Consider the following 25,786-nt stretch of genomic DNA (forward strand, 5'->3'; position numbering starts at 1 on the left):
TGGTCAAAATAGTCGCCTTTAGTTGCAAAGAGGCACAACTTGTATCGTTACCCTTTGCGATCTATCATTTTGCCCCTTGAGCATGGCCTTTGCAAAGCATTTTACCGTTTTTCATTAGATTTAAAGCTGGCCAAACAATATAATCGATACGAGTTCCTCGTTCTGTGTAGAAGTGATAGAGTGAGTCATTAAACGTGTGTCCGTGTTTGTCGATATCAGTGTCCATATAGAGCGGTGGGTCGTTTGCAATCATTTGCCTGCAAATTTCCATGCATTTATTCCAGTACAAGCAGATTGCGTTGGATATCTTTCCGCCACGCAATACCTTAAGAAATCCTTTTAAATCATCGTCAAGCTGCTGAAAATACAATAAATAATATTCATCTGAATGTTTGAAAACTTTAATTTTATGTTCTGATTCTGTTGTACACACGAACTTCGATAGCGATCTTAGGAGTGCTTGAAATTGGCATGTAGATACATGTGACACAATAAATTTATAACGCCGATGGCTTAACATTCACTACAAAAATACATGAAGAGGAAATATATGCATACAACATGTTACCATTGATTTACGTATTATAGTAATAAACTTATAAAGAAACAACGCTAATGTATCGATGATTGTCTTACCATATCCGCAATTACCAAGGCATTTTTTTTATTCGTATCGCTTTCAATAGTTCTCACATATGTTGAATAGATATTCTATAATGAAAAAAAAATCCCATTATTTGGATATGTATGTCCACTGTAATTAAATTTATATGCGCATCGTAGCACAACACAACATAAAAAATCCTGTAAATAAATCTGCTATTTAAAGTATTGTGGATCAGTAACAGGAAATGCTAACCACACAAACTCCCAAAAGCATTCGACAAACTCCCTCCTCTGATGAAAGTACTTCATAACAATCGGTCCACTCTTTGTTATAGAGTTCTTCAAACCTCACCGCTACCTTATCAGGCCTGTTGTCATCGCTGAGATTCACCAGGTAGGAATCACTGGGTTTTGGTTTTGCACCCTCGTTTTGCTCATTTCTAAATTAAATCATAAAATCAAAGTCAGTTTGCACGTGATCCTCTTCAAAAAGAAAATATGTTACGGTAGTTTAACTTCCTCTGGAGGCGGGTAAAATGCACCTTAAGAAACCGTACGAAATTTGTAATAATGTTCTCTGTTGTTTAAAGGGGCCTTTTCACAGATTTTGGCATTTTTTTTTAACTTATTCATTAAATGCTTTATATTGATAAATGTAAACATTGGATCGTAAAAGCTCCAGTAAAAAATCAAGAAAAAAATTAAAAAAGGGAAAAGAACATTGCCCGGAGCAGGTTTCGAACCAGTGACCCCTGGAGTCCTGCCAGAGTCCTGAAGTAAAAACGCTTTAGCCTACTGAGCTATTCCGCCGAGTACATATTCTGGACGTATTTTATACCTTATATAAGCAATCTTCGTAGTTTCACAAAATTTAACGACAAAAACAGAACTCTCCAAATTATTCAATCGTTTCGCGTTGCAACGCTTTATAATTTTTAGGTTGTAAAATCGTCAAAAGATGCCTATAATGGCTATATTAGAGATTGGTTAATGTTCAGTATTACTGTTTCCTCACAAATATCGTAACTAAAACGAAAACTTACGAATCTGAAACAACTTTTTTCAATTTTGTCAATTACCAAATCGTGAAAAGATCCCTTTAAAGGAAAAGATACGTTTTCAAAATGAAACAAATATCTTGAAACGTTACTTTGTTTTAAAAACATCTCGTCCGTTCTGTAGTTTTTGCAACGTCAATCTCAGTTCCTCTGTTTGTGAGACCGATTTCTGCAATCTTTTAAGGAATAAACTTGTTAAACCTCACATCGTTCTGAGTAAAAGGAACGTTTCTACAATAGCTTTCTTGGTGAGTAAGTTTACATAACATTGTCAAAGAACACTTGTTGCGTGTAACATTAAATTGCTTATTGGAAATAAATAATCAAAATAATTTTATGAAATATACGTTGCTTCTGTCAATGTGAACTGTAGTTGAATGTGTGTCTTGTATCTTTAAAATTGGAGGATCACATTGCATTTATAAAAATCTGATACTTTTTCAAATAATTGTTTTATTCATTCACCGTACCAGAAGTGATGAGTACACATACGAAATCGTCAAATTATTAGATAATGATGGTGTAAAAAATCCTTAAAGATGGCAATATCCGTAACAATTAATTTCAAATCGAGTCTAATAAATAAAAATGTATCTTAAAAGCTCTTAACGGTTAAACGGTCTCTGCAATACGATTAACAAAATGCGTATTATACTTTATATGCAACCACATAACGATAAACAAGCGTTTTATTTACACAAAACTATAAAAACTGCCTCCGAAACATTCTAATCCTCACTTGGATTTTTTTCAATAAACAGTAAATTATGATTTCATATTCAGAGAAATCGTGTACATTTCGTAATTATTATGATATACGTCAATTAATTGGAATATATATTTAACGCAATCGATTATATAGGCTAGTGAATTAGAAAATACATGGAAACATTCAATTTTCTGCATTATTAAACATGCAGAAAAATAATCAACTAGTATTGCAAATGGCCTAGCAAGGCTTACATATAGAGTATTCTGCAAGAAAGATTTTTTTAAAGGGACTTGGGAGGAAGCAGAAAATTTTAAAACGAAAACGAAATAATGACCCGCCTTTCTTACGGGAAACTCAACATTATTAAAACTGATTTACATACTTGGAGTTAAACATTGGTGAAATAATTTGCATAAAACATGATCCGCATTATTTCTCTGAAATGCCCTTCCTTTGAATATTTTAGCTATGGGTAGACATATGTTTGTTTTTCGCGAATTACTGATCTTCACGTTAAATGTACAGGTTTTAGAAAATGCATATTAATGTGAAAATTTTAATTACAATATTTACAATATAATAGTATATTACAATATATTAGAGTATAAAAAACTCACAGAAATTCTATTACATATGAATATGCCACAGCATTAATTGTTTCTATGCATTTTTTTTCAACGTGCACAATATAGTTAAAAACATCATTGCAACACATGTTTTCTTAGAGCTAAAGGCAAGATTTGAAGAATGATTTAATATCATAAAAGATTCTTGATAACATTTCGCGGAACTAACATCGGTTGACAAAGTCAAGATTAAAGATCGGTTTATTGAAAAATATACATGTTAGGAAAAAAACGTTATTAAATCTAAATAATGACATATTTGTTTGCCGAAACACACAGTTTTTAACTTTAACCGTGATATCCTTATCGGTAACGATTAATTTAATGGCTGAAGTGTTTGCACAATTATATGAAATTATCCTAAACAATATAGCTGTTTGATAATTCCCATACAATATATAATATAAAATAAGAAAGTGTTATACATATACTATATAAAATAATGCTCTGTTTGAAGAACATCTTATTGCTTTATGTAGTACTTGTCAATCTCTCGTTTTGTGAGTCCTATATTTTATCTATAAAGGAATATTGTTTGAATACTACATTATTTTTCTGGGTTTAGGACACATCAGGTCATTACAGTGATATACGACAACCATGTTGGTACACACTGAGTATCATCCCAACTATGGTGCTCTAAAATACATGCTGCTATACAGTGTTTTTTGTTCGTACCCAATTTTATTTTCGTACTCAAATTATGTTTCGTAACCATTTTTTTTCGTACCCAAAATTGTCGTACCCACATACACAATTGTGGTTATGTAGATAAACTTAAATTGATGTCACACGGTACCGTCAGTATTTTGATTTTTATGTGTCATTGATTATCCCCATGTTCCGATTTTCAGCGGGGGATTATGTGGTTATCTCCGCCATCTGTCCGTCCGTTCGTCCGTTCGTCCTGGCCACTATCTCCTCCTACGCTATTAGCACTAGAACCTTGTAACTTAAACACATGGTAGCTATAAGCATATGTGCGACCCTGCACTATTTGGAATTTTGATCTGACCTCTGTGTCAAAGCATATGGGGGTTGGGATGGGGCCGGGTCAGAAATTTTACTCATTTTAGGTTATTTTACATTAACTTCTCCATTTCTACACCGATTTACTTCAAATTGATTCTGAACATCTCTTATGAAAATACGGTCAATCTTGACTATGCATGGCCCCATTACCAACCCTTGAGTGCCCCGCCCACATGCACCACGCGCACCCAATATTGTGTTTTAACATAACTTCTTCATTTATTCACCACTTGACTTCAAATTAATACTGAACATCTCTTATGACAACACGGTAAATCTCGACCATCCATGTCCTAATTACCCACCCCAGTACCCCGCCCACATAGGCCACACCCACCCAAAATAGCCTTTTACTATAACTTCTTCATTTCTACACCGATTATCTTCTTATTGATACTGAACTTCTCTTATGACAATACAGTCATTCTCAGCTATGCATGGCCCCATTACCAACCCTGTAGCGCCCCGCCAACATAGACCACGCCAACCCAAAATTGTGTTTTAACATAACTTCTTCATTTATTTACCCATTGACTTCAAATTAATACTGAACATCTCTTATGACAACACGGTCTATCTCGACCATCCATGTCCACATTTCCCACCCCGGGGCCCCACCAACATAGGCCTTACCCACACAAAATTGCCTTTCACTATAACAACTATGCGGCGTGGGGATACGCGTCGGCCACTGCCGCGCCACTTCTTGTTAAAAATAAATATCATGAAATATTCAAAAATGCTTATCCTGTTCCCGTCTTGCAGAAACGTCAACGATATATATTAAATTATAACAATATTGGATAGTTTACTACATGTCAAGTTTTTATTTAGTCAGTGACTGATAAGAAATCCACAGTTGATGACCAAAGAAAGTTATATTCAGTTCTTAGTGAAATAATTACCTCGGACCGGGACGTGGTAAAATGGTAATATTTACCAGAAGAAAGCTCTTTAATACAAACCGGAACTTAAAATTATTGTAATGATGCTTATATACCTGATTGTGTTCACTGAAGAAGTACATCCGCTGATGTAAGCTATAAGCATACATGTATGTGCGACAGTGCACTATTTGAAATTTTGATCTGACCTAAAAAATTATGGGCCTGGGATGGGGCCGGGTCAGAGAGTTTCACTCATTTTAGGTTATTTTACATTAACTTCTTTATTTCTACACCGATGTACTTCAAATTTATTCTGAACATCTCTTATGATAATAAGCTGATGCTTAAACATTTATGATGCACGTTTAGGTGCTCAAATATTTTTTGACAAGTTTCTCGATTACCAAATCAACATAATGTTTCATCATATAAATAATAATGAAGGTATTTGTTCTGTTATTTCTTACTGGTTTTTCAAATTACTAAGATTTTCTTCGGACTTCCTCAGCTCGGACGTCTTCTGATCAAGTTTGGTTGTGACTTGTTCTAGTCTGACAATGACAAAAACTGTTCTGTTTAAAGACAAATATGTTTTAGATGGTTTAAAACAATAAATACTATCAACATGAAAGTAAATTGAAAATTTCAGACTTGACAATTACCCCCTCCCCCTCATTCGACGCCGCATGCAGTAAAACATAGCACGTTGAAACAATTAAAGTAGGGCAATGGTAGTTGCCAGTATAAACCAAAAGGTTATATAAACCACAATTTCATGCTACAAACCAAATATATAACTTTAAGGCTTTGCAGTTTAAGAGGAAAAGTATCCACCGTATAAAACAAATGTTGCAGTCTGATAGTCGCATTGTAGAAATTCTTGAAAAAGTTAATGAAGTTTAGTTCTTACGCACTTGTGTTATCTCTTTAAAAATGACATATGACACAAAACAATGTCGTACAGAACATGCAGAAAAAAAATCTGTATTATTACTCGGTTTTCAGTTTCGAAGTTTTCTAATAATTTTTACTGTCACTCTCAGCTTTAACAAGTGACAAATCTTGAAATTGAAAATGCATATAGCATTTACTTTTATGAGATTGGAAGGATTATAAGCAGTAGAAAATGGTTAAACTATGCTCTTGAACTCAAGTGATAAACGTTTGTATTTGCTGATTATTTTTTGTCAGCTGTCACTTGTAAGCTTGACTCATACATGAGACACTTCTGCGAAAATGGGACTTATGCCATACGCGGCAAGGGTAGCTCTAGACGAGCCTGTTCAATTGCGCTGTCTGATGAGGGTCTACGCTACCTTATCAATAGCCTGTGTCGTGCGCAGGCTGGCCGCTTATGGCATAAGACCCATTTTCTTGTGGCGTATCTCAATGACGATACGCATAAACACATCAAACGTTATGGATTATGACGTCCTCAAAATTAAACAAAGTGATAAAGAAATATGTTGTGTAAAATTATGTAGCATAAAACGTGTCATGATCTATGAGTAATTGCAGCTAAATTGTAATTGTAATGATTCTTAACTTTGCAAATGTGAAACATCAGTTTGTGAGTATTCTACACGCACTTTCTTTAGTCAGATAACATTAAGTGACTGACAACGCCAGACCGATGTAATTTATGGAACATTATTGCGCGTTTTTCTTTTATGTTCACTGTATTGAAAATTATAAAATCTTACAATTTGCACTGTAATAGAATTGTTATTCACTTCATAATGTTTTATATTTAATTGAGTATATAACCACATTATTAAGTCCGATGAAAAGGATATCATAAAAGAAAACGATTCTTACTCGCTTTTCAGTTTTATAATTTCTGCTTCATGCTTCTTTTGCTCGGCAGTTTGATCGTTTCTTTCTCTGGCAACTTGCTCAAGTCTGAAAATGTAATATATTAATACATGTGCTCATTACTTTATAATGTAATAGAAAAAACACTAATTTGACTAAATGTGTAACGCATTAAACAAAACCAAACATACGGCAGTTAATTCTTATTCTGTTTTCACTTTACTGAGATCTTCTTCAGAATTCCTCATGTCGGACAGGCGCTGATCACATTTGGTTTTGACTTGTTCTAGTCTTGAAATGATAAACCATACATAACGATATAAGAATAAACAGTGGCAACGAATTGTATTGTTAATTGTTAATACAATCATATTTCAGCGAATCGGACCAGCCTAAAAACTGACTTCATCTGTAGCTTTGAACAAATATTAGTGCTCAAGAAATATTGTAATAATTATTTGCATATTGGATTTATTAACATATCTCTTTACTACGGTGGCATAGAGGACATTCACTCCTCTTTTTTTAAATTGCACTCCTCTTTCTTTTTTCTATCTCGTGGCCACGAGTTAGCTTTGTCGTGGCCTCGAGTTACTAAGTCGAGACCAAGAGATACAAAAAAAGAGGTGTGCAAAACTAAATAAAAGAGGAGTGCAATTAAAAGAGAGCGATGCACTAAATAAAAGAAGGGTGCATTAAACAAAAGAGCAGAGAATTTTATCTTACTCGTGGCCACGAATTAGTCAGCCAATCAAATTTGGCGTAACATGTGCAAATATTCTGTACGCATATAATACCTGGCCAAAACGGGCTTTTACTGTGATGATTACTTCCCTTTGTATGAAGATCAACATGAACAACCAATTTGAACAGTTTGATTGGCTGACTAACTCGTGGCCACGAGTTAGTAAAGTCGGGATCTCGAGATAACTTAAGTTCTCTCCTCTTTTGTTGATGATTACTTCCCTTTGTATAAAGATCACCATGAACAAATATGTGCAATTATTTAATTGGCTGACTAACTCGTGGCCACGAGTTAGCTATGTCGGGATCTCGAGATAGCTTAAATTCTCACCTCTTTTGTTGTATGCACCGTTCCTTTATTTACTGCACCGCTCTTTTTGTAATTGCACTCCTCTTTTATCTATCTCGTGGCCACGACATAGCTAACTCGTGGCCACGAGTAAGTAGGCCTCGGCCACGAAAAAGAAAAAAGAGGAGTGCAATTTAAAGAAAAACAGTGAATATCACCTCAATGGCACCGTAATTTACAAACTTAAATCTTAACATTAAGCTTAAAAAATCTGTGTAAATTAGAATGCACTCTCAATGCGTATTCGATTTACAGTGTCTTATTTGTTTTTCGCATTCAGATCGAAATATTAAACTACTAACTCGCAGTTTAGCTCAATAGTTGTTTGGTCATTGCTCTTTTCAACTTTGTTGGCTCGTGTCAATCGCATGTGATCAGTTCCAGTCTGAACAAGCCTTTTGCTTTTACTATGCATATTTAGTTATTTAATTAAGATAAGACTGTTCAGAATATACTAAAATCCTATAAAGGGTGTTATCTAAACCAATTTACGTTTAATTGCCTCATTTAATAGACTAGGCTTACTAATCTTATAAACTTAATGCTGACATGATATTGTTTTCATTTTGTTCTTTTTCTCTACTAAATAAAACAAACAGCAAGTTGAACGAATATGAGTATGGCTCGGAAAGAACGATGTTTTACGCATGTCCGTAAAGACCGAGCAGGGTTATCAGATGCTTCACTTTCTTCTTTCGTGATTTTTTTCTTTTCAAGTTGGTATCTTCTCAATAAAAACATCGAGTCTAGGGAGAAAGTATCGTTCCAGATAAGCCTGTGTGGACTGCCTATGCTAATCTGGGACAATATTTTATACACATGAGTTAGCCCTGGTTTTGACACAGACCGGCTCATGGATTATTCATTGTGAGGGATGATGAAACTTATTCTGTCTTACGTGTTTGTCAGTTCCGCAAACGCTTCTTCATTGAGCATTGCTTTCTTTGTTTGCTCTTCCATCTCGTTTTTGATCTGTTCCATTCTAAAAATGAAACTTCAATTATACATAATGAGTTATTTATATTTTAATTAATTTCATAAACATTGCAGGTTTCAATACAATTTTATTATATCGTTTATATAAACATGTTTGTAAAAATCTGGTGAATTTATTTTTACGTTTCATATCGCGCCATTGGTGCAAAAAGGTACCATGTGCCTTTTAATTTCCATGTCACATGGTTCCTTTTTGAACCGAAGGGGCGATATGTGCTATGCAGCTTTACAAGATTGAACAAGCATACAATACAAAAATATTAAAAATGCTTTTATTGCTTTGAAACGGTCGTTTGGTTTCAGTCAGTCCTGATTAAGGTATACCGAAACTCATAGTCACACGGTAAAACAGCATCTTACTCGGATTTAAGCATCTCATTTTCGTCTTGAAGTCTTTTGTGTTCAATGTAGTTTGCATCTTTTTCACTAGCCCATTGCCTGAAAATGAAAATGAATGCCATTCGTTCGTTCAACGACCCTTAAAAATGGTAAATCAAGTTTAAAAACTAAAACGGAGATATCACAATATAACATGTTAAAGTACATGTTTGAAATATTTTTTAATATATATAAAAATGTCAGATTATTTATCGAACTATCGAAACCTTGTAAAATCTATGCCAAACATTACCCACAAAATCAACATTATTCTTGTTTACAACTTGATAATTTTTCATAACTTTCAAATATACTTTTATTACGAATAACAAAGGAAACTGAATAAACAACATATTGTTACTCGATGTTTCGTTCGGAAAGCTCATCCTCATCAGCTATTGCAAACTCAAAAGTTGGTCTGTCACACTTCGTGTTGGCTAGCGTCGACCTACAAAATACGAACGCCGAGACATTTAAACCATGCAAACGACACTTAGACGCGTTTTGGACGCATTTGCAGTCCTTTACAGTGTTGCATGTAATTAAATATCTTTCTTACTAAATTCAAGTTTTAAAGGCTTCATTTCCAAACCTTAGTAACTGATGAGCAGCAAACAGCATAAAAGCTGAACACACTGCGAGTTACTCGCAGGCTGTTCTGGTTTCATGTTGGTTGCAAAAGCCATTTTCACTTTGCTTCTTATGGAGGAAAGGGTCATACCTTGTACACGACATTTTCGGAACAAAATACTAAGACGGTTTTATTGGTTGATTAATCTCTTTGCTTTCTATATCCAATTTAATTTCAGTTACAGTATGAAAATTCCATACGTCTGCTTTTGGTTGTATTCAGACACCGTACATTATTGAACACTGTATTGTATCATGTCATAAATTGTAAACATACTTAAAATTAATTTTTTTTTAAAAATCACGAATTTTGTTATGTCAAGTCAACAATACTTTTCACGATATAAGATAAATGTAATGAGGTATGAGGTAAAAATGTTATCCTGCTACTTAAAGGATTTGTGAATTGAAAACGTTATTAGGGATATGCTTTGGCTTATAAGATTGTCGAATACAATATGCATACATAGCTGCTATATCGTACAATATTTATTTATAGTAGTAATTGTTAATGATGTTATTATAGTAAAAAGCAATAACTGTGATTACTAGTACGGCTCATAATTATAAATTATACACACCTTTAAAATAAAAAAAAATTACACGCCCATTAATAAAATAATAAATGAGTATATCGTTATGCAAAACTGCAATACACTCTGATAAAAACCGTGGGATTTCTGTTATAAACTTAATCTTACTCGGATGTAAGCTGCGCATCTTCGTCGTCAACTTGTTGTTCATCATCGCTGTCTGTCTCTTTCCTTACCGCCTGCAGTCTTGAGATAGACACATGCATATGTATGCAAACTGTAAGTGCATGTTAATGCAGCCTTTGGTACGTGATCAAAAGTCTTTACTGAATTCAATCAATTAAACCCGTTCTTCTATTCACATGTCCCGTGTATATAGGTTATTTGTCAGGTTTAACAAACTGTGTTGAAAACATTCTGGTTATGATAAATATTCATGTACAAATATAATTAATGTACCTCTACAGATAATCTTGGCCCATAATAGGGTATATGGTTTTGAATTAGCCCGTAACTATTAGCGTGAAGAGGACTGAGCAATAATGACACGTTAATTGTATTCGTGCTCAACTTAATTCATATGTCATTAGATTTCGAAATATTTATGAGAGTTTTCAAAAAACAATTTCAAAAATTGTCTCAACTTTTTTCAGCCCAGTCTGTATGTTTAAATGTTGGCAAATCTGGCATTTCCAGACATCAGCACGGTACAAAGATGAATGATCAAGATTGTATTCTCGTCCGAAGTTCATGTCGAAAAGAACAAGTAATCAAACCTTTACAAGTTGCTGACACATCTACGTAAATGTATTGTAAAGACAACGTATTTAGCAAAAAAAAACACGGTCATTCAGAACAAATATGAGCAAATAGCTCGATACTTACTCGGTTTTTAGTTTCTCAATTTCCTCCATCAGCTCTGATGTTTTCTCCTCACTCTCGATGTTGACACGGGTCAGCCTACATGAACACAATTTCCATATTGTTAATTTCTATTTTATTGTAAAAACGATAAACATAAAGTATGCAAACTGCAGCGTCCAATGACACGAGTATTATACGATTAATAGGGGTATTCCACTACGACCCGATTCCCCACGTTTGTCCCGAATTCCAATATTTTGAGGGCGGGGACATTGATTCGTAGCTCAATCGGCTTAGTTCCTAACTCATTCGTAGCTAGTCGTGGGCCGGTCGTAAGGGATTCCTGCAACTCGTAAGCTCCCGACAAATCGTGGCCAGATTTTAAACGTGTTTTAGGGGTATTCCACTACGACCCGATTCCCCACGATTTGTCCCGATTTCCAATATTTTGAGGTCGGGGACATTCGTAACTCAATCGGCGAAGGTCCTTACTCATTCGTAGCTAGTCGCGGGCGAGTCGTGAGCTCCATAAAAATCGCGGCCAGTTTTTAAACGTGTTTACAAATTTGACCAAGACCTGCAAGACTGAATTTAATCGCAGTTGACTCGTAACAGTGTCGTAGTGCGTTCATGGGCGTCGTAATGGAATCTTAGGTAATTCGTGACTAAATCGGGGAATCGGTGATCACGTGATCTGTCTACGAATCATTTACGACTTTGTCAAGACTCTCAAGAGTTCACCCCGATTGAGTTGCGAGTCCGCTAAGATTCGCGCAATTTAGTTACGAAACAGTTACGATTGTGTAAAGAATGATAAAGAAATAATATTATTCCATTATGTTTTGTTGTCGAATAACCCACAGTAAGGAGTATAGATGCGTAGGAATTAAATCACGAATGCGGAGCACGAGTGCTTTGATAACACGAATCTATACTCCTTACTGTGGGTTATTCGACAACAAGCCATCATAGAAAAATAATATGAGTATAGGTGCTACCTAATTTACGGGCAAAAGCTTTTTAAGTTTTTTTGATAACCATGTATTTTTAATAAATATATGGACATGGACAGGTATCTGGCAGGATTATAATTTTCTTTCGCAAACTATTGTTGAATGGTTTAAATTTTGTCGCCACTAAAAAACTAGCCATTTTGTAGCAATTCTTAAATCACAGTCTAAACTGCATACACTTTCAACATTCAAATAACACATAACACAGTACATATATAAAAAGGTATGTGGTATGGTGTGGAGATACAAAACACTTCACATCATTTATTTGCGCATAAAATAATAGTTACAAAATAAGTAATACTAAAACACTGTCATCAACCTACAGTACACAAATATTTACGTATATGAAATTACAAAGTGGTGTTATTTTATTACCTTTTACAAAATTAACAATGCTGGTTATGTACTAGCCATAAAACATTTATCATGGATTAACAAGTAACAACCAATTTATTAATTACACAATATAAAGGAAATCATAATTATTGCATTATGCATTTACTAAACAAGCTATTTGCTACTGTTTAGAATTACACTATCTTACTAAAAATGATCACAACAGGTACTTAGTGCTTTTACATACTTGTGGTAAGTTTTGTATTACTAGTTTGACATTTATTGGCAGACACTGGTCGATATACAGACTAAATTTTCATGGGAACTTTCATATTTGTTCAGCATTATTGCATTCAAATTGTTAATTTAACAACCCTTTGACATTGTTTGCACATCTGATCTTATTATACTATAGCTGATTTTTGTTTATAGATAGACAGATATAGACTTTTCAAAGTTCTATAAAGGTTCACACATGTTCCATCCAAGTAAACCAAAAGAACCAATAAAGATCACCACAGATAATAACTGTGTGTATAGCTTGGAAACTTTGATAGTTCAGGAATCCCTCCTTTGTTGATTTCTGTAAACCAACACTGTCAGTTTTGCTGGATAGAATGGCTTGTGTGATGCCCAGCTCTTGCCTTGGCAGAACAGCTTCTAAAGACGGAAAACCAACAAATATCTTAAAATCTGATCAATAATGCAAATCTTGTGTTTTGTTGACTTCGAATCTGGAAGATTTTTTACGTAAAATTGTGGTAAGAAAATCCAAAGGTTTCGGATTTTGTGGTTTTAGGCCTAAACTTATTATAGTGATATGTAACCTTTCGGGATATCGGTAAAGTGCGAGCAGACGAGGTGTAAATACGTTAAAGATTAAAGCTAAACGACTAAAAAGTTAGATCAGAATATCTTTAAATTTTGTGAATAAATGTGTTTCTGATGGATAACAACGACAACTTACCAGAAGATTGCTCATGATCACACGTACAACTTCTTTCTGAGAGCGAATAGAAAATGCGTCACGAATTCTGACAAATAAACAGTAGGGTGTCGTTATTGAAGTACTGCGATAGTACTGGAAGAATAGAGATGCCAACTATAATGTTTAAAACAAATATTTTTTTAACAGGCGTTTGTGATTTGTCAGGATAATACGGGCAAAAGCCCGCGAAGCGGGCGTTAACCGTTCATACATATGGAAATTTAGACATAAAATTACATAAGAATACCACATATGGATGCGTCTCAAAAAAAAATTGCCACTCAACATATATTTTCGCGATGCTATTCATGACCTTGAACAAATAAAAAACACTTTGACATATGCTAAATCACATGTAAATACATACTTCAGGTAAAATTATATCAATGACATCATAATTATTATTATTATCCTGACAAATCACAAACGCCTGTTAAAAAAAAATATTTGTTTTAAACATAGTTGGCATCTCTATTCTTCCAGTATAATATATCGAAAAGATCAAAGCAAATAAATTCGACAGAAATCTGAGATTCGGCAATATATTTAAGACGGGTTATGTTCTGAGTTCACGTAAATTTTGTTTGGTAAAGACTGTCACTATATGTAGTGAACCAGTCTTCGGCTTATACCCACTGAAGAGAGTATTCAGGGGAGATAATTGAGTAATGTCTTAATTCTGGAACGGTTGCGAAGAAAAACAAATAATGCGAGAATAATTAGTGCGATTCGCTACACAATTATGCTTTTGCCCGTATTATTTCTATTCTTACACGATTCTGGTTGATTTGCTTCAAGCTTTTGGACGTGAACTATATTTTTCAATACTCCGCCCTTTTTAGTACAAAGTTCACTATTTAGTGACGTCATTGAATTGTACAAACATTTGACGTCGTTTTCATTCATAAATATTTTGAAAATTACGTCACTTTCATTGAGAACAACACTCATTGAAACTAAATGACGTCACATGTGTAAACTCTTCTGAAAAGCTGACATGCTATAAATGTTTTCTTAATTACGTTTCTTATCAAACAAATTCTTAGCAGGCGTGGTCATGCCACTTATCACCAAATATACAATTTGTTGTTTCATTACAATTATATACGTGCTACATTTTTACATTTCTTTAAGAGCGGGATTTAAGCACGTGCATTTTACTGCAATATTTTCTTTATTTATTCGGAACTATTTTCGAAACATTAAGCTCCGCCCATAATTTATTGCAGAATAACCCACACTTTATTTCCTTCTTTGTCTACAGAAAACAAGTCGCGTGCCGTGTTAGAATCAATATCAGTAGATATTGGCGCCGAATTTATGGGTGCGTTCGGTGAGGTCCTAGCTTAGTCGTGACCGATCTGCATCGTTCGTAGTACAGTTGCAGTAGATTCTTACACATCGTAGTGAAGTCGCGACCCTATTCGCAAGACTTCAACCGAACCCCACGATTCGTCGTAACGCAATCGTGCCACTGTCGTAACTGAATCGCAGACTGTCACGAGTCTTCCCTATTCAATAAATGTGAGAAATCGGAGCGAATCTTGGGCTTGTTTTCGTAGTGGAATAGGGCCATTTAACATTTGGCCAGGACCTCCAAGACTGAATTAAATCGCATTGGACTCGTAACAGCTTCCAAGTGCGTTCTTGGGCGTCGTAATGGAATCGTAGGTAATTCGTGACTCAATCGGGAAATCGGTGATCACGTGATCTGTCTACGAATCAGCTACGACTTTGTCAAGACTCTCACGAGTTCATCCCGAGTGAGCTGCGAGCCCGCTAAGATTCTCGCGGTTTAGTTACGAAACAGTTACGATTTTCTGAAAATGATCAATATCAATAAATATTGGCGCCTAATTCATGAGTGCGTTCGGTGAGGCCCTAGCTTAGTCGTGACCGATCTGCATCGTTCGTATTACAGTCGCAGTAGATTCTTACACATCGTAGTGAAGTCGCGATCCTATTCGCAAGACTTCAACCAACCCCACGATTCGTCGTAACTCAATCGTACCAGTGTCGTAACTGAATCGTAGACTGTCACGAGTCTTCCCGATTCAATAAATGTGGTAAATCGTAACGAATCGTTGGCTTCTTTTCTTAGTGGAAGAGGGCCATTAGGAAATTCATCACACAAAACAGTAGGTAAAATATTACAAATCCAAATAATCGGGGGCTTACCTCGGCTTGATAGATAGCATAACCTCACACTAAAACCGCAATAAATCCAAAACATACACGTGTATTAAGAAAACCCTTAATCATTTGTCGAAATGTAACATTACATTTATCGGTAGTGTGTGTTTTTATTGTTTACATATAGAAAGTAATTCAAGCCTAACAGTTTAATACTACCGATAGTTCAAAACGATCGCAGTGATTAAGATGTGTACGCAGAAAATAACTTCCCCAAACGTGTAACTGGAATAAAATTCCTAGTGACGTTTAAGCGTCATGTTCTCTCCTTTAAACCGCTTTTGCTCGACGTCATATTTTTCTTTCTCATGTAGGCTAGATATGAAAATGATATGATTTCATCAGAAACTATATTATACGGTAGTTTGATTAGTACTGTACAAAATACTCATCATGCTCATTATTATGTCAGGTAAATACGTCATTACAAAGAACGCTCACTAACTTCAACCGCATGTTATGTAAGTACAATATTTATCTCGTTCATGCTTATAGTGTTACCATAGTAAAATTGTGTACGTACATTACAAAATATCTGCAAATTATAATATTAAATCAGTTGTATTTCCTGCTTTTTAGCGTTGTATGAACTGTCGGAAAAATACGCCTAATGTGCATTAGCGCCATCGGCTTTATTTTGTATAATTATATAAACAGCCTTACTTCTTACATTTTTTTTTAATACAATTATAACATACCGTGCGATTTCTTCATAAAGTCTTGCTTGTTCGTCGCCGTTTTTAGCAACATGGCGACTAGACATGAAAAGGATGAACACATTAATGATTAGGCATTTTGCTGATAACTATGTCGTTCAGATTGTATTTATGTAACACAGAAATTATAATAATTACTATTATCATTATTAACTAGATCTATTATAATAAATTATTATCACCATCGTCACCATCATCATCATCACCATCATTATTATTATTATTATTTATTGTATCAAATTCTTTTTCACCTTTCGTCCATTTGCGAAAATGAAACGTTAGTTCTGAAATTAAAAATACATAAAAACCTAAGTATTATGTGTCGACTTCTATCGAATCGTTTCAGGACTCAGAGAAGTCTGAGGACTTTAGCGAATAAATTTGGTTCATTACAAATACAATATTATACACGGTAACAAAGATGAGATGGTTTCATTGTTTAATGGAGTTGAGGATATCACTCCATACTTGCGATTAGAGTTGATTTGTGGAGTATAGGATGTGACATGAATGGCACTTCATACCATATTGTATTAAGTTCGTGATTTTTAAGCGAGGCTTAAAGCGAGCTAATTAATATATTTCAAGCACGACTTTAATAAAGTATGGTTTGAAGTGACAACGAGTGCTCTATCTGCTTTATCACATGCGTTTAAATTACCAAAGCACATTTATTTTTGTGTAAATGCTTTGATGAAACGAGAAAGGTGTTTGCATGGCGTGGAATCATTGACGTTCCAACTTCATAACAGTCAAATAAGGTAACGCGATTGGTTAGTTGTACAAAAAGGTTACCAATGGAAACGCTAAAAAATGTTACACACATAAAATAAAAAATGTTCGTAAAGTTATATATCATAGAAAACAAGGCGTAACATGCGATAAAACAATATTCAATGCACATTAAATAGTTTTAACTTGAAAGCTGCGTGTTGGAATATTTATGTTCACATTAGGGCGCAATCATTCATTACCGATATGAATTTCAAAATTCAACAAATACGGAACAGAATTTAACTTACGTTCCTTCTGCTGAATATTCATCTTGTTGCCCATTTCTGCATATATTTCCCATGCTGACATAATGGTGTGGAATAATATCAAACAGATTTTAACGATACTCGACTACCGATCCTGTAAGTAAACGAGTACTCAAACACAAGGTGTAACAAAATGCTTTGCGAATACAAAATCTATTTATAATACATATTATTTCTCAATTTAAGATTATAACATGAACATCTGTTTTCTGTATAGTTGTGAAAACGTTGAATACATGGCGAAATTGCGTACCATCAAGCGAAGCAAACCAATCAAGAAGATAAGGGGAGCGTTGTCACGAACTTTCTAATGACACTTTATGTCTGGTTCTACCCAGGCAATTGACTCGGGAGTGTGTTTTATGAACAATCGAGATATTATAAATATGTTTAACATTAATGATTAACATGTTTATGCGCAAATTCGATATAATGTTTTCTGAATTGGAACTTATGCGCATTCACCAGGGACATTGCGGACAAGGATTTGCACATAATTTATTTGGAAGACGAAATAAAAGATACAAAGTTCAATAAGAAAAGTTATATAATGTATACCCAATTACTGCAGTGTTTCTTGTTTATGCTGTACCGTTCATTACAAGTTAACCGTATCATTACGATGTGAAGGATGTCGTAAAGCTTCTCTTCTTTGGAGATCACCGTCTCCAATTCACGATGAGCGGTGTTATAAACACGTTTATGTGAATGTATATGATTGTATGCCCATAAACAGTGTCGTAGATAACATGCATTGAGCAGATCGTTGGGATTGTGCGAATACGTAAATATGATGTTGCGATGGCGCAACGACACGATGGCCCTTTACCACATAGATATGTATTTTGACGCATTTGTAGTCTCTTAGAAAGTTGCATTTAATTAAATGCATTTCTTACTACATAAGAGTTTTAAAAGCTTCATTTCCAACCCTAAGTTACTGATGAGCAGCAAACAGCATAGAACCTGAACAGGCTGCGAGTTACTCGCAGGCTGTTCTGGTTTTATGCTGGTTGCAAAAGCCATTTTCACTTTGCCTCTTATAGTTTTGGGAGGTGGGTAGCACTTGGGGGACGGGGGGAACAACTAATGCCGAATGGCAAAATACCATTATGCAAATAAGAATAATGTATGTATACGGACATCTGCTTGCATCTATCCAGACTTTTTCTGTTGACTCCTTTTATGGACATCCTTTTTTAAGTATACATGTACTTCATTTTTCAATAATTGACGCTATTATGTCTCATTTTAATGTGCAAACTGTGCAAATAAATCGAAAGTAGGAAATTTTGGCAATCATATTTAAAGTTGTCACATCCATTAAGTCCTATAAACCTACAATTTCATCTAGCATTTTACCAATGCAATTCTTTGTTTTATTTTTAATAAGAAGTAACCTTTTAGTAAACATAACATACACTACTTACGATCAAGGTTAATCCGCTTAAAATAACTCATGTATGTGTCATGATTAAATCATTCTTTAATCTACTATATTTAGATTTACACTCGTTGAAAATTTTCTTCTTCTAGGAAAGGAAAAGATTTCAATAACAGCATAACTGCACCCGATTAAATATCTTACAAGCTTGTTCAGTTCAATGACATTGAATGGCAGGTTATCGTCTTCGCGGTTAAAATTTAGCATAGTCATAAGAGAGATATTTATTGCGTACTTTTCCGCTCGGAATGAAGTGTCTTTTTTAATACAACTTAGATTTTGTGTTTTTATGTACCGGCAAAACTGGGTAAAGTAAAGCATGGACTTTTAAAGTTCTGCATTTGATCTATGTTATTTCAACATCTAAACCGTATTATCATTGCAACTGTAATATACCATATGACATATGTGACGTCACTAACATTTTTCTCAATATGAGGTTTTCTCAATTATGACAAAAATTCTCTGAACGCGCCACATAATTTAATCTTTTCAATCTTTTGTCTTCCTTTTCATACACTGATTTCCAAGTATTCTGTGCTTTCAAAGACAGTTCAAACTGACGATAAATGTTGGCGCAATCAACAAATTATTAATTCCAACCCTAGTTAAGTCAGTTGAGTTGCAAAGTGCAGCTATATATTTATGCCCATATAACTATTAACTTATTGTATTGTACCAGCATTATCGAATGCGGTGTGTTCAGAAAAATGGCTTTTATGGATTGTTTATAACAAAAACGGTTTATCTTCTCAAAACAATTATTATAAAAATTAAAACCAACTGTACAGTTACAACAATTTTGGAGCAATGTGAAAATGTAGGCTACTAGTGGTTCTTATGCATTATTTTAATTATTTTATTCTAAAGTTCTCTCTCTTTATTTCAATGAAGACTAGCATGAACCAACAAGGGAGGCAACTCGTGATGTCACAAATCGGCAGTGACAACTACCATATGAATTTAATGCAACATTGTTGGTTTGTTAACGAAAATGCATCTTATTTAATGCTGAGTAATGAACATAAATATATAAATATATGTTCACTATAGGAAAAATATTTCCCTATAATTGTCTTATCCAGGCCAAGTTTCCTACTCAATTTCTTCGACATTTTGGGATGAAAAAGACAACAATTTAAATCATACCTATTATTTTTGTTAAGAACACTCTTATATCAAACATCTTTTAAGTGCTACATTTTCAGGTGCATATTTCAATGTATCCATATTGTCTGCGTTTCCATATTGTAACATTTTGTTGAGAAATGTATTTCACTGTACAGGAACAAATCCTCTGTATCATTTATGCATTGATTTAGTAGGAATGTATTCAATTTCTCTATTCAAATCTCAGAAAGAAAAAACACGGTCTTTGATTTTAATAATTTAATATAAAAAATATTACCGGTAAAATTGTTCTGGAAATAGTTTCTCAGCAAATATATGCACATCAATATTATTAATGACCACAACTTTGCAGTAACGCATTCATTTTTAAACACAGGTTCATTTTATTTATTGTATGATGCACATCACACACTTTGAAAAACAAAGGAGTTATAAGTGTTTCATAAAATAATATTTTTTTCAATTTTATATTCACAGACTCTTTTTCTAACTCGCACAGGTTTTATTTGTTGACAAAGTCATTTTTGATTGTAAATTTTTTATTCGTATTTTGAAGTACAAAAAATAAGCACAATAATCAATGGTCAATTCAAAACACAAAACCTATTTAACTTCATTGCCAACAGATTGACTTAGAATAACCGAATACTTCAGAATTATTTAACATTTAATGTTGAAATATAAGCCAATGTGAAAAATGTTACCCTAATTAACAAATAAATGGTCTTTACACAATCTCTTTTCTGGAAAATCTGTACTACTTTTTGTGCATTTACTGCAATAATTTACAAAATAACATGTACATATTTACATATATATTTCTTAATAAAATGACTAGAAGAAATATTTCAATCAACAATTAAATGTATGTTTAATTGTTGGAAAAAGTTTAAGTCATATATACTCCAACAATACCAAAAGCTAAATGAAATGTCAATTTATAGCCTAACAAAACGCTTTAACAAAAAAACTTGAACATGCTGCATTTTTACAAAAACAAGGGCAATCACTGACTTTGGGCTGAATGCCCCCACCCCCATCCCACCCCACCTCACCCAGGATCATATTTACCCAAATGTGTGAACTAATAAAACTTAAAAGATGGGGAAAACAGACAAAATCTATGTATCCATTGATATTCAATGAAAAAAAAGCAATGTCAATGTCCATCATTTACATATGAAATTTCATACAAATCAATTACATAAAAATATGGGATTTTTGCACTACAAAATGAAATGAAGGGCAATTACTGTACAGTCATGTACACACATTTATCAAACAAAGATTTATGTGGTTTATGGCAAATAAGCGCAGAGGGCATACCTCTAAAAATCTTTTTCTCAATGCCCTTTACAAATGCACAGTTTTATTTAAATACTTGCAGTAATGCTTTGCATAAGAGACTTGACTTAATTAAGGGCAATACCTCTGACAAAATTGTTACTGTTCTTGTACACTGCAATATCCCTGCATTCCCTCCATCATTATATGAAGTTTCATTAGAATACCTTAAAAGTTTTCAGAGTTATTCTCAAAGTAGGACATATGGAAGAAAGGATGGAGAGAAGGAAGGATAGTTTATGCCAATACTATAAGCCTCCCTTTGGGGGAATAAAAATGTAACTAAAAAGGCAAAGCTGTAACTTCAGTCCTAACCAATAGCTCTCAACTAAAAGCATGACCATGACAACATAAACTTTCATAGCACAAATCGTACTTTAAATATGACATGCTATTCATTTTCAATTTGCAATTCAAAAATGCCTCACAATATTTTTTCTATAGAGATATAAACAAGGGCTATTAATCTTGAAGCACATTAACAGTTTCTGTAATGATACTCTCCCTTAGATGTCTAAACGCCCTCACAGTATCACATAAAATAACAGTGTTTACAAATTAAAATAAATCAAATGAGAGAAAAACTAACAACAGATTTACAAAATGAAAAGAATTATATAATTTGTAAGCAATAATTTATAACCAGAACGACCAATGAAATTGTGGCTTCAAGAACACAACAGTTATTCAACATACATGATACATAGGGGCTAGAATAGCAGACGTAACAAAATATCACCAAAAAAATCGATTAAAGAAAACAATGGCAGTTGCTTTAAAGGTCACAAAGTTTCTTGATTCTTAGATGTAAGTGTCTCACACATATGAGGCAGCATCCCAAGATGCACTTTGATCAAGAGCACTGTCTATTGTCATGTTTCCACAACCTTCCTTTGGGTAAAATGCAGCCGATGCTTGCGAATTCGGACGAGGGATGGAATGTGCTAGACTCGCCCTACTCTCAGGTCGGCAGTTTGGCAGTTCTGTCAAGGGACTGGCAGGGGAGTGCATGCAAATGTCACCAAAGTTTATGTCACACGCTTTTCGCTGAAGGCTTCCTTGCCGTCGAAACTCAGGCGCGACATAGTGGTGAGTCTGGAATTTGTTGTTGACTGAAACCTGGGACGAGGTGTTAGCTACTCTGTTTTTCAAGTCTGAAAAGATGCGTAAAATGTAAACAACAACATAACATTATCGTGTAATTGTTATTGTACATCTCTTACAGTCAGCAGTTTTTACTGGTATTTGTTTCAGAGAATCATCACCTTGAAAAAACTATTTATATTTAAAACAAGAGCTGTGTTTGTGAAGCACAATGCCCCCTACTGCGCTGCTTTGAAGCCATATATTTGACCTTGAAGGATGACCTTGACCTTTCATCACTCAAAATGTGTAGCTCCATGAGATACACATGCATGCCAAATATCAAGTTGCTATCTTCAATATTGCAAAAGTTATGACCACAGTTAAAGTTTTGGGACAGACACACACATATAATGACAGACAGACAGATACATACAATGACAGACAGACAGGCCAAAAACAATAAACCCCCGATCATTCAATCCGGGGGCATAAAAAATTTTCCAAAAGGATAAATTTCAATAATACAATTATATATTACAGAAAAAACGATAAAAAACACGTTTACAATAATTTTTATGTATTTATGAAATAACATTTCTTTTTTAATTTGTCATACAGACCACTGCATCTTTTGAACCCTTAAAGAATCATCAATTTGCGCTATACAAGCCACAAAACGAAAAGACAAATGGATTAAGACAGATGAACATTGAACAAATATTGATAAAATCATACACGCTGTATAATCATCTCAGTTTCAAGACAATAGTATTGATACAGACAAAATTGGCTTCCCAAACAGTGCTAGCTTGTGCCCTGGCATTTGGTTAATATATTATTGTCTTCAAGGCAGTGTTAACGCTATTGATTAAAGGGCACTCAGTCACTGCACATTCATTAGCACAAACCCATGAGGACAAAAACTGTCGAATGGACCAATCTTCCTACCGACAAAATGACAGTAAAACAATTAAGCAAAATGCACAGACTGTACATAATTGACAAAATTAAAGAAAATGTTCTCCCGTTTTTCACACTGTTTTAAACTTGTGTTCTCCCCTGGGCAATCTTTAAGAAAGTACAATCCTATTCCAAGAATTAAGAAGCTTATTATTGGCATAAAATAAAACCTTAAATGGTTAGAAAAAATCTTGACAACATCACTTCATGGAATAGTTCTATTAAATCTTAAAAATCTGATCGAGGTACTATAATTAAAGGAGTACTTTTCCATGCCCTATGGAATTTTACTGCCAATGATGTCAACGTTATTTTGAAATTGTAATCGGAGCCATGGAAGCATACATTGTGAGAACAAATTATTCCTAGTTGGTAAGAATTAGCCAATAGCTAATAAAACAAGAGCTTTGTCACAGACAAAACAGTGGTCCCCTACTGGTCTCCTATCGGTCCCCTACTGGTTTGATGTTTCCTGAGTAAGAACAGCATCTCCATGAGGTTAATTGAACTAGTGTTAGCACTTTTTAGTTATGGTAAGTTGCATATTTTAGTTTTTAATTATTTCTGTATCGATAGAAAACCACAACTTTGGTCTGATTAAAATACTTAAATAACAGGCATTATTATATTCATAGTATTGCCCTCTTTACAAATACCCCTTTTCAATAAACCTAACTAAGTACCTTTTGATTTTTTCCCCAGTATATCCAGATTCTAGTTTTCACTAATATCAGTCTGTAACCATGCAACCACAATGTTTGTCTGACAAAAAAACAATGAAAACAAGAGATGTGTTTGTCAGAAACACAATGCCCCCTTCTGCGTCGCTTCTAAGCTATATATTTTACTTTTGACCTTAAACGATGACCTTGACCTTTCACCACTCAAAATGTGCAGCTCCATGAGATACACATGCATTACAAATATCAAGTTGCTATCTGTAGTGACATAGAAGTTATGAGCATTTTTCAAAACCTAAACGCGAAACCTAAACGCAAAGTGTGACGGAAGGACAGACGGACAGACTGATCACTATATGCCCTCCTTCAGGGGCATAAAAAGTGCATGCTCCCCACAAATTACAAGTACATTGCTCTCTATTCACATTCCCAGTATCATATGTTACTTAAACTTTATAAGTTATTACAGGAGCAAGATTTGTTGGACAGACCGAAGGACGGATAAATAAAAGTGAATTAAAGTACAAACTCCCTATTCCTGTAACCATAGCATTATGTGCAGTAGATCAGAGATGTTACTTTTGGTAAAAACTGGACCTTTGACTGAACAGGCTAATGTGGGACTACACTTGGCACACGTGAATTAAGTTTTCCCAGAAATCAGCTAATATGTATAAATGAAACATGGTAAAGGACCAAATATAACATGTATGGATCAAGTGGTTTCAGAGATGTAATTGCTCCTTTATAGTCAACATTAATTTTAATCATGTTTCAGCAGTTATCAATCGAAAAAAGGGGCAAGTTTGAATGTTCGACATTAAAATTTGTGAAAGAATTTCTCTAGCTAATTTGGGTCTATTTCTTGTACCTTTGGAGTGGTTGGAGGGTATGTCATCCTCACTGCCGCCCTTGCCACTATCGCTGGCCGTGACTTCTTCGGACGTATCGCTATATTTATCGTCTGGCATTGTAACCTCAAAACTGCTACTTTCCTGGAAATAACATTCATTTAATACATTTTTAGTGCAGTATATAAGGAAGCAGATATGGTGTCTACCTTGATATTTTGGACATAATTAGTAAGTGTTACTTTATAATTAAAAGGTGTCAGACTTTCAACACACAGCTTCAATTTAATGGCTTAAAAACTAGTTGTTTAAAATAACATAATATAATTTTTATTACAATACAAGTCATTAAAAAAATCGCTTTCAAGAACAGCACAAAGAACAGAAATACTTTACTTGCAACATTGATGTAAGTAACCTGTGCAAAAAAGTTATGCCGTTCACTAATAAGGGCATAAATAAGGCAAGCACACATTTTAGAAGAGGAAAATAAAAACATGACATTTTTAAGCATTATTAAGCACTCACATCATGTCCATCTTGAGTCCGTAGCCAGGCCCGTGTCTGGGACTCGAGAACAGCCTGATGGTACTGCAGGAGCTGGATCTTGTTGAGGCGGCCATTTTGATCTGGGCTACATTCCTCCCCTTCTTCACATGTGGATAAGCCCTGTAACTATAGAAACCATAGTGTTGTGTTTGAAACAGTGTAAACATGTATTGTTTTTTTATGTTGCTGTCATTTTATAATGGATATTTTGATTTGTAAATT

The 25,786-nt window shown here is 34.3% G+C and overlaps 2 protein-coding genes across 10 annotated transcripts in view; both read right to left on the reverse strand.

Moving 5' to 3' along the window:
- Positions 1-64: 64 nt before the first annotated feature.
- LOC127880181 (cingulin-like) lies at positions 65-19,140 on the reverse strand. Of its 7 annotated transcripts, none has more exons than XM_052427441.1 (15): positions 18,950-19,138; positions 17,502-17,613; positions 16,731-16,763; positions 16,462-16,518; positions 11,252-11,326; positions 10,535-10,612; positions 9,565-9,651; positions 9,186-9,263; positions 8,728-8,811; positions 6,740-6,823; positions 5,389-5,472; positions 1,757-1,840; positions 860-1,046; positions 637-711; positions 65-355 (listed from the first exon to the last, which is right to left on the reverse strand). In XM_052427441.1, the coding sequence occupies exons 2-15, from the start codon at positions 17,552-17,554 to the stop codon at positions 65-67; spliced, it is 1,350 nt and encodes a 449-aa protein (XP_052283401.1). In that variant the 5' UTR covers positions 17,555-17,613; positions 18,950-19,138. The 7 variants fall into 7 exon arrangements, 6 of the variants coding, with proteins under 6 accessions (XP_052283401.1, XP_052283400.1, XP_052283403.1 ...); XM_052427440.1 differs by having other exon boundaries at positions 65-358; positions 18,950-19,137; XM_052427443.1 differs by lacking the exon at positions 1,757-1,840 and having other exon boundaries at positions 65-358; positions 18,950-19,139.
- A 2,671-nt stretch (positions 19,141-21,811) lies between these two features.
- Positions 21,812-25,786, reverse strand: part of LOC127880171 (protocadherin gamma-B4-like) — a 69,654-nt gene continuing 65,679 nt past the window's right edge. For 2 of the 3 annotated variants that reach the window (XM_052427421.1, XM_052427422.1), the window contains 3 exons: positions 25,544-25,690; positions 25,036-25,159; positions 21,812-22,592 (listed from right to left, as the gene is read on the reverse strand). In XM_052427421.1, the coding sequence (XP_052283381.1) occupies positions 22,255-22,592; positions 25,036-25,159; positions 25,544-25,690 (609 nt within the window). In that variant the 3' untranslated portion in view covers positions 21,812-22,254. The remainder of the gene's footprint in view (positions 22,593-25,035; positions 25,160-25,543; positions 25,691-25,786) is intronic. The other variant, XM_052427423.1, reaches the window with a different exon arrangement.

The sequence above is a fragment of the Dreissena polymorpha genome, chromosome 4 (genome assembly GCF_020536995.1).
Source record: "Dreissena polymorpha isolate Duluth1 chromosome 4, UMN_Dpol_1.0, whole genome shotgun sequence".
NCBI classification, from domain to species: domain Eukaryota; kingdom Metazoa; phylum Mollusca; class Bivalvia; order Myida; family Dreissenidae; genus Dreissena; species Dreissena polymorpha.

Excerpts from the sequence above, each read along its gene's own strand:
- LOC127880181 (XM_052427440.1), bottom strand. The coding sequence starts at position 17,554 with ATGGGAAATATATGCAGAAATGGGCAACAAGATGAATATTCAGCAGAA. Across the intron at positions 10,613-11,251 it reads ATTGAGAAACTAAAAACCGA|ACTGCAGGCGGTAAGGAAAG; the intron begins GTAAGTATCGAG and ends GTCTATCTCAAG. Across the intron at positions 359-636 it reads CCTTGGTAATTGCGGATATG|CAGCTTGACGATGATTTAAA; the intron begins GTAAGACAATCA and ends TTGTATTTTCAG.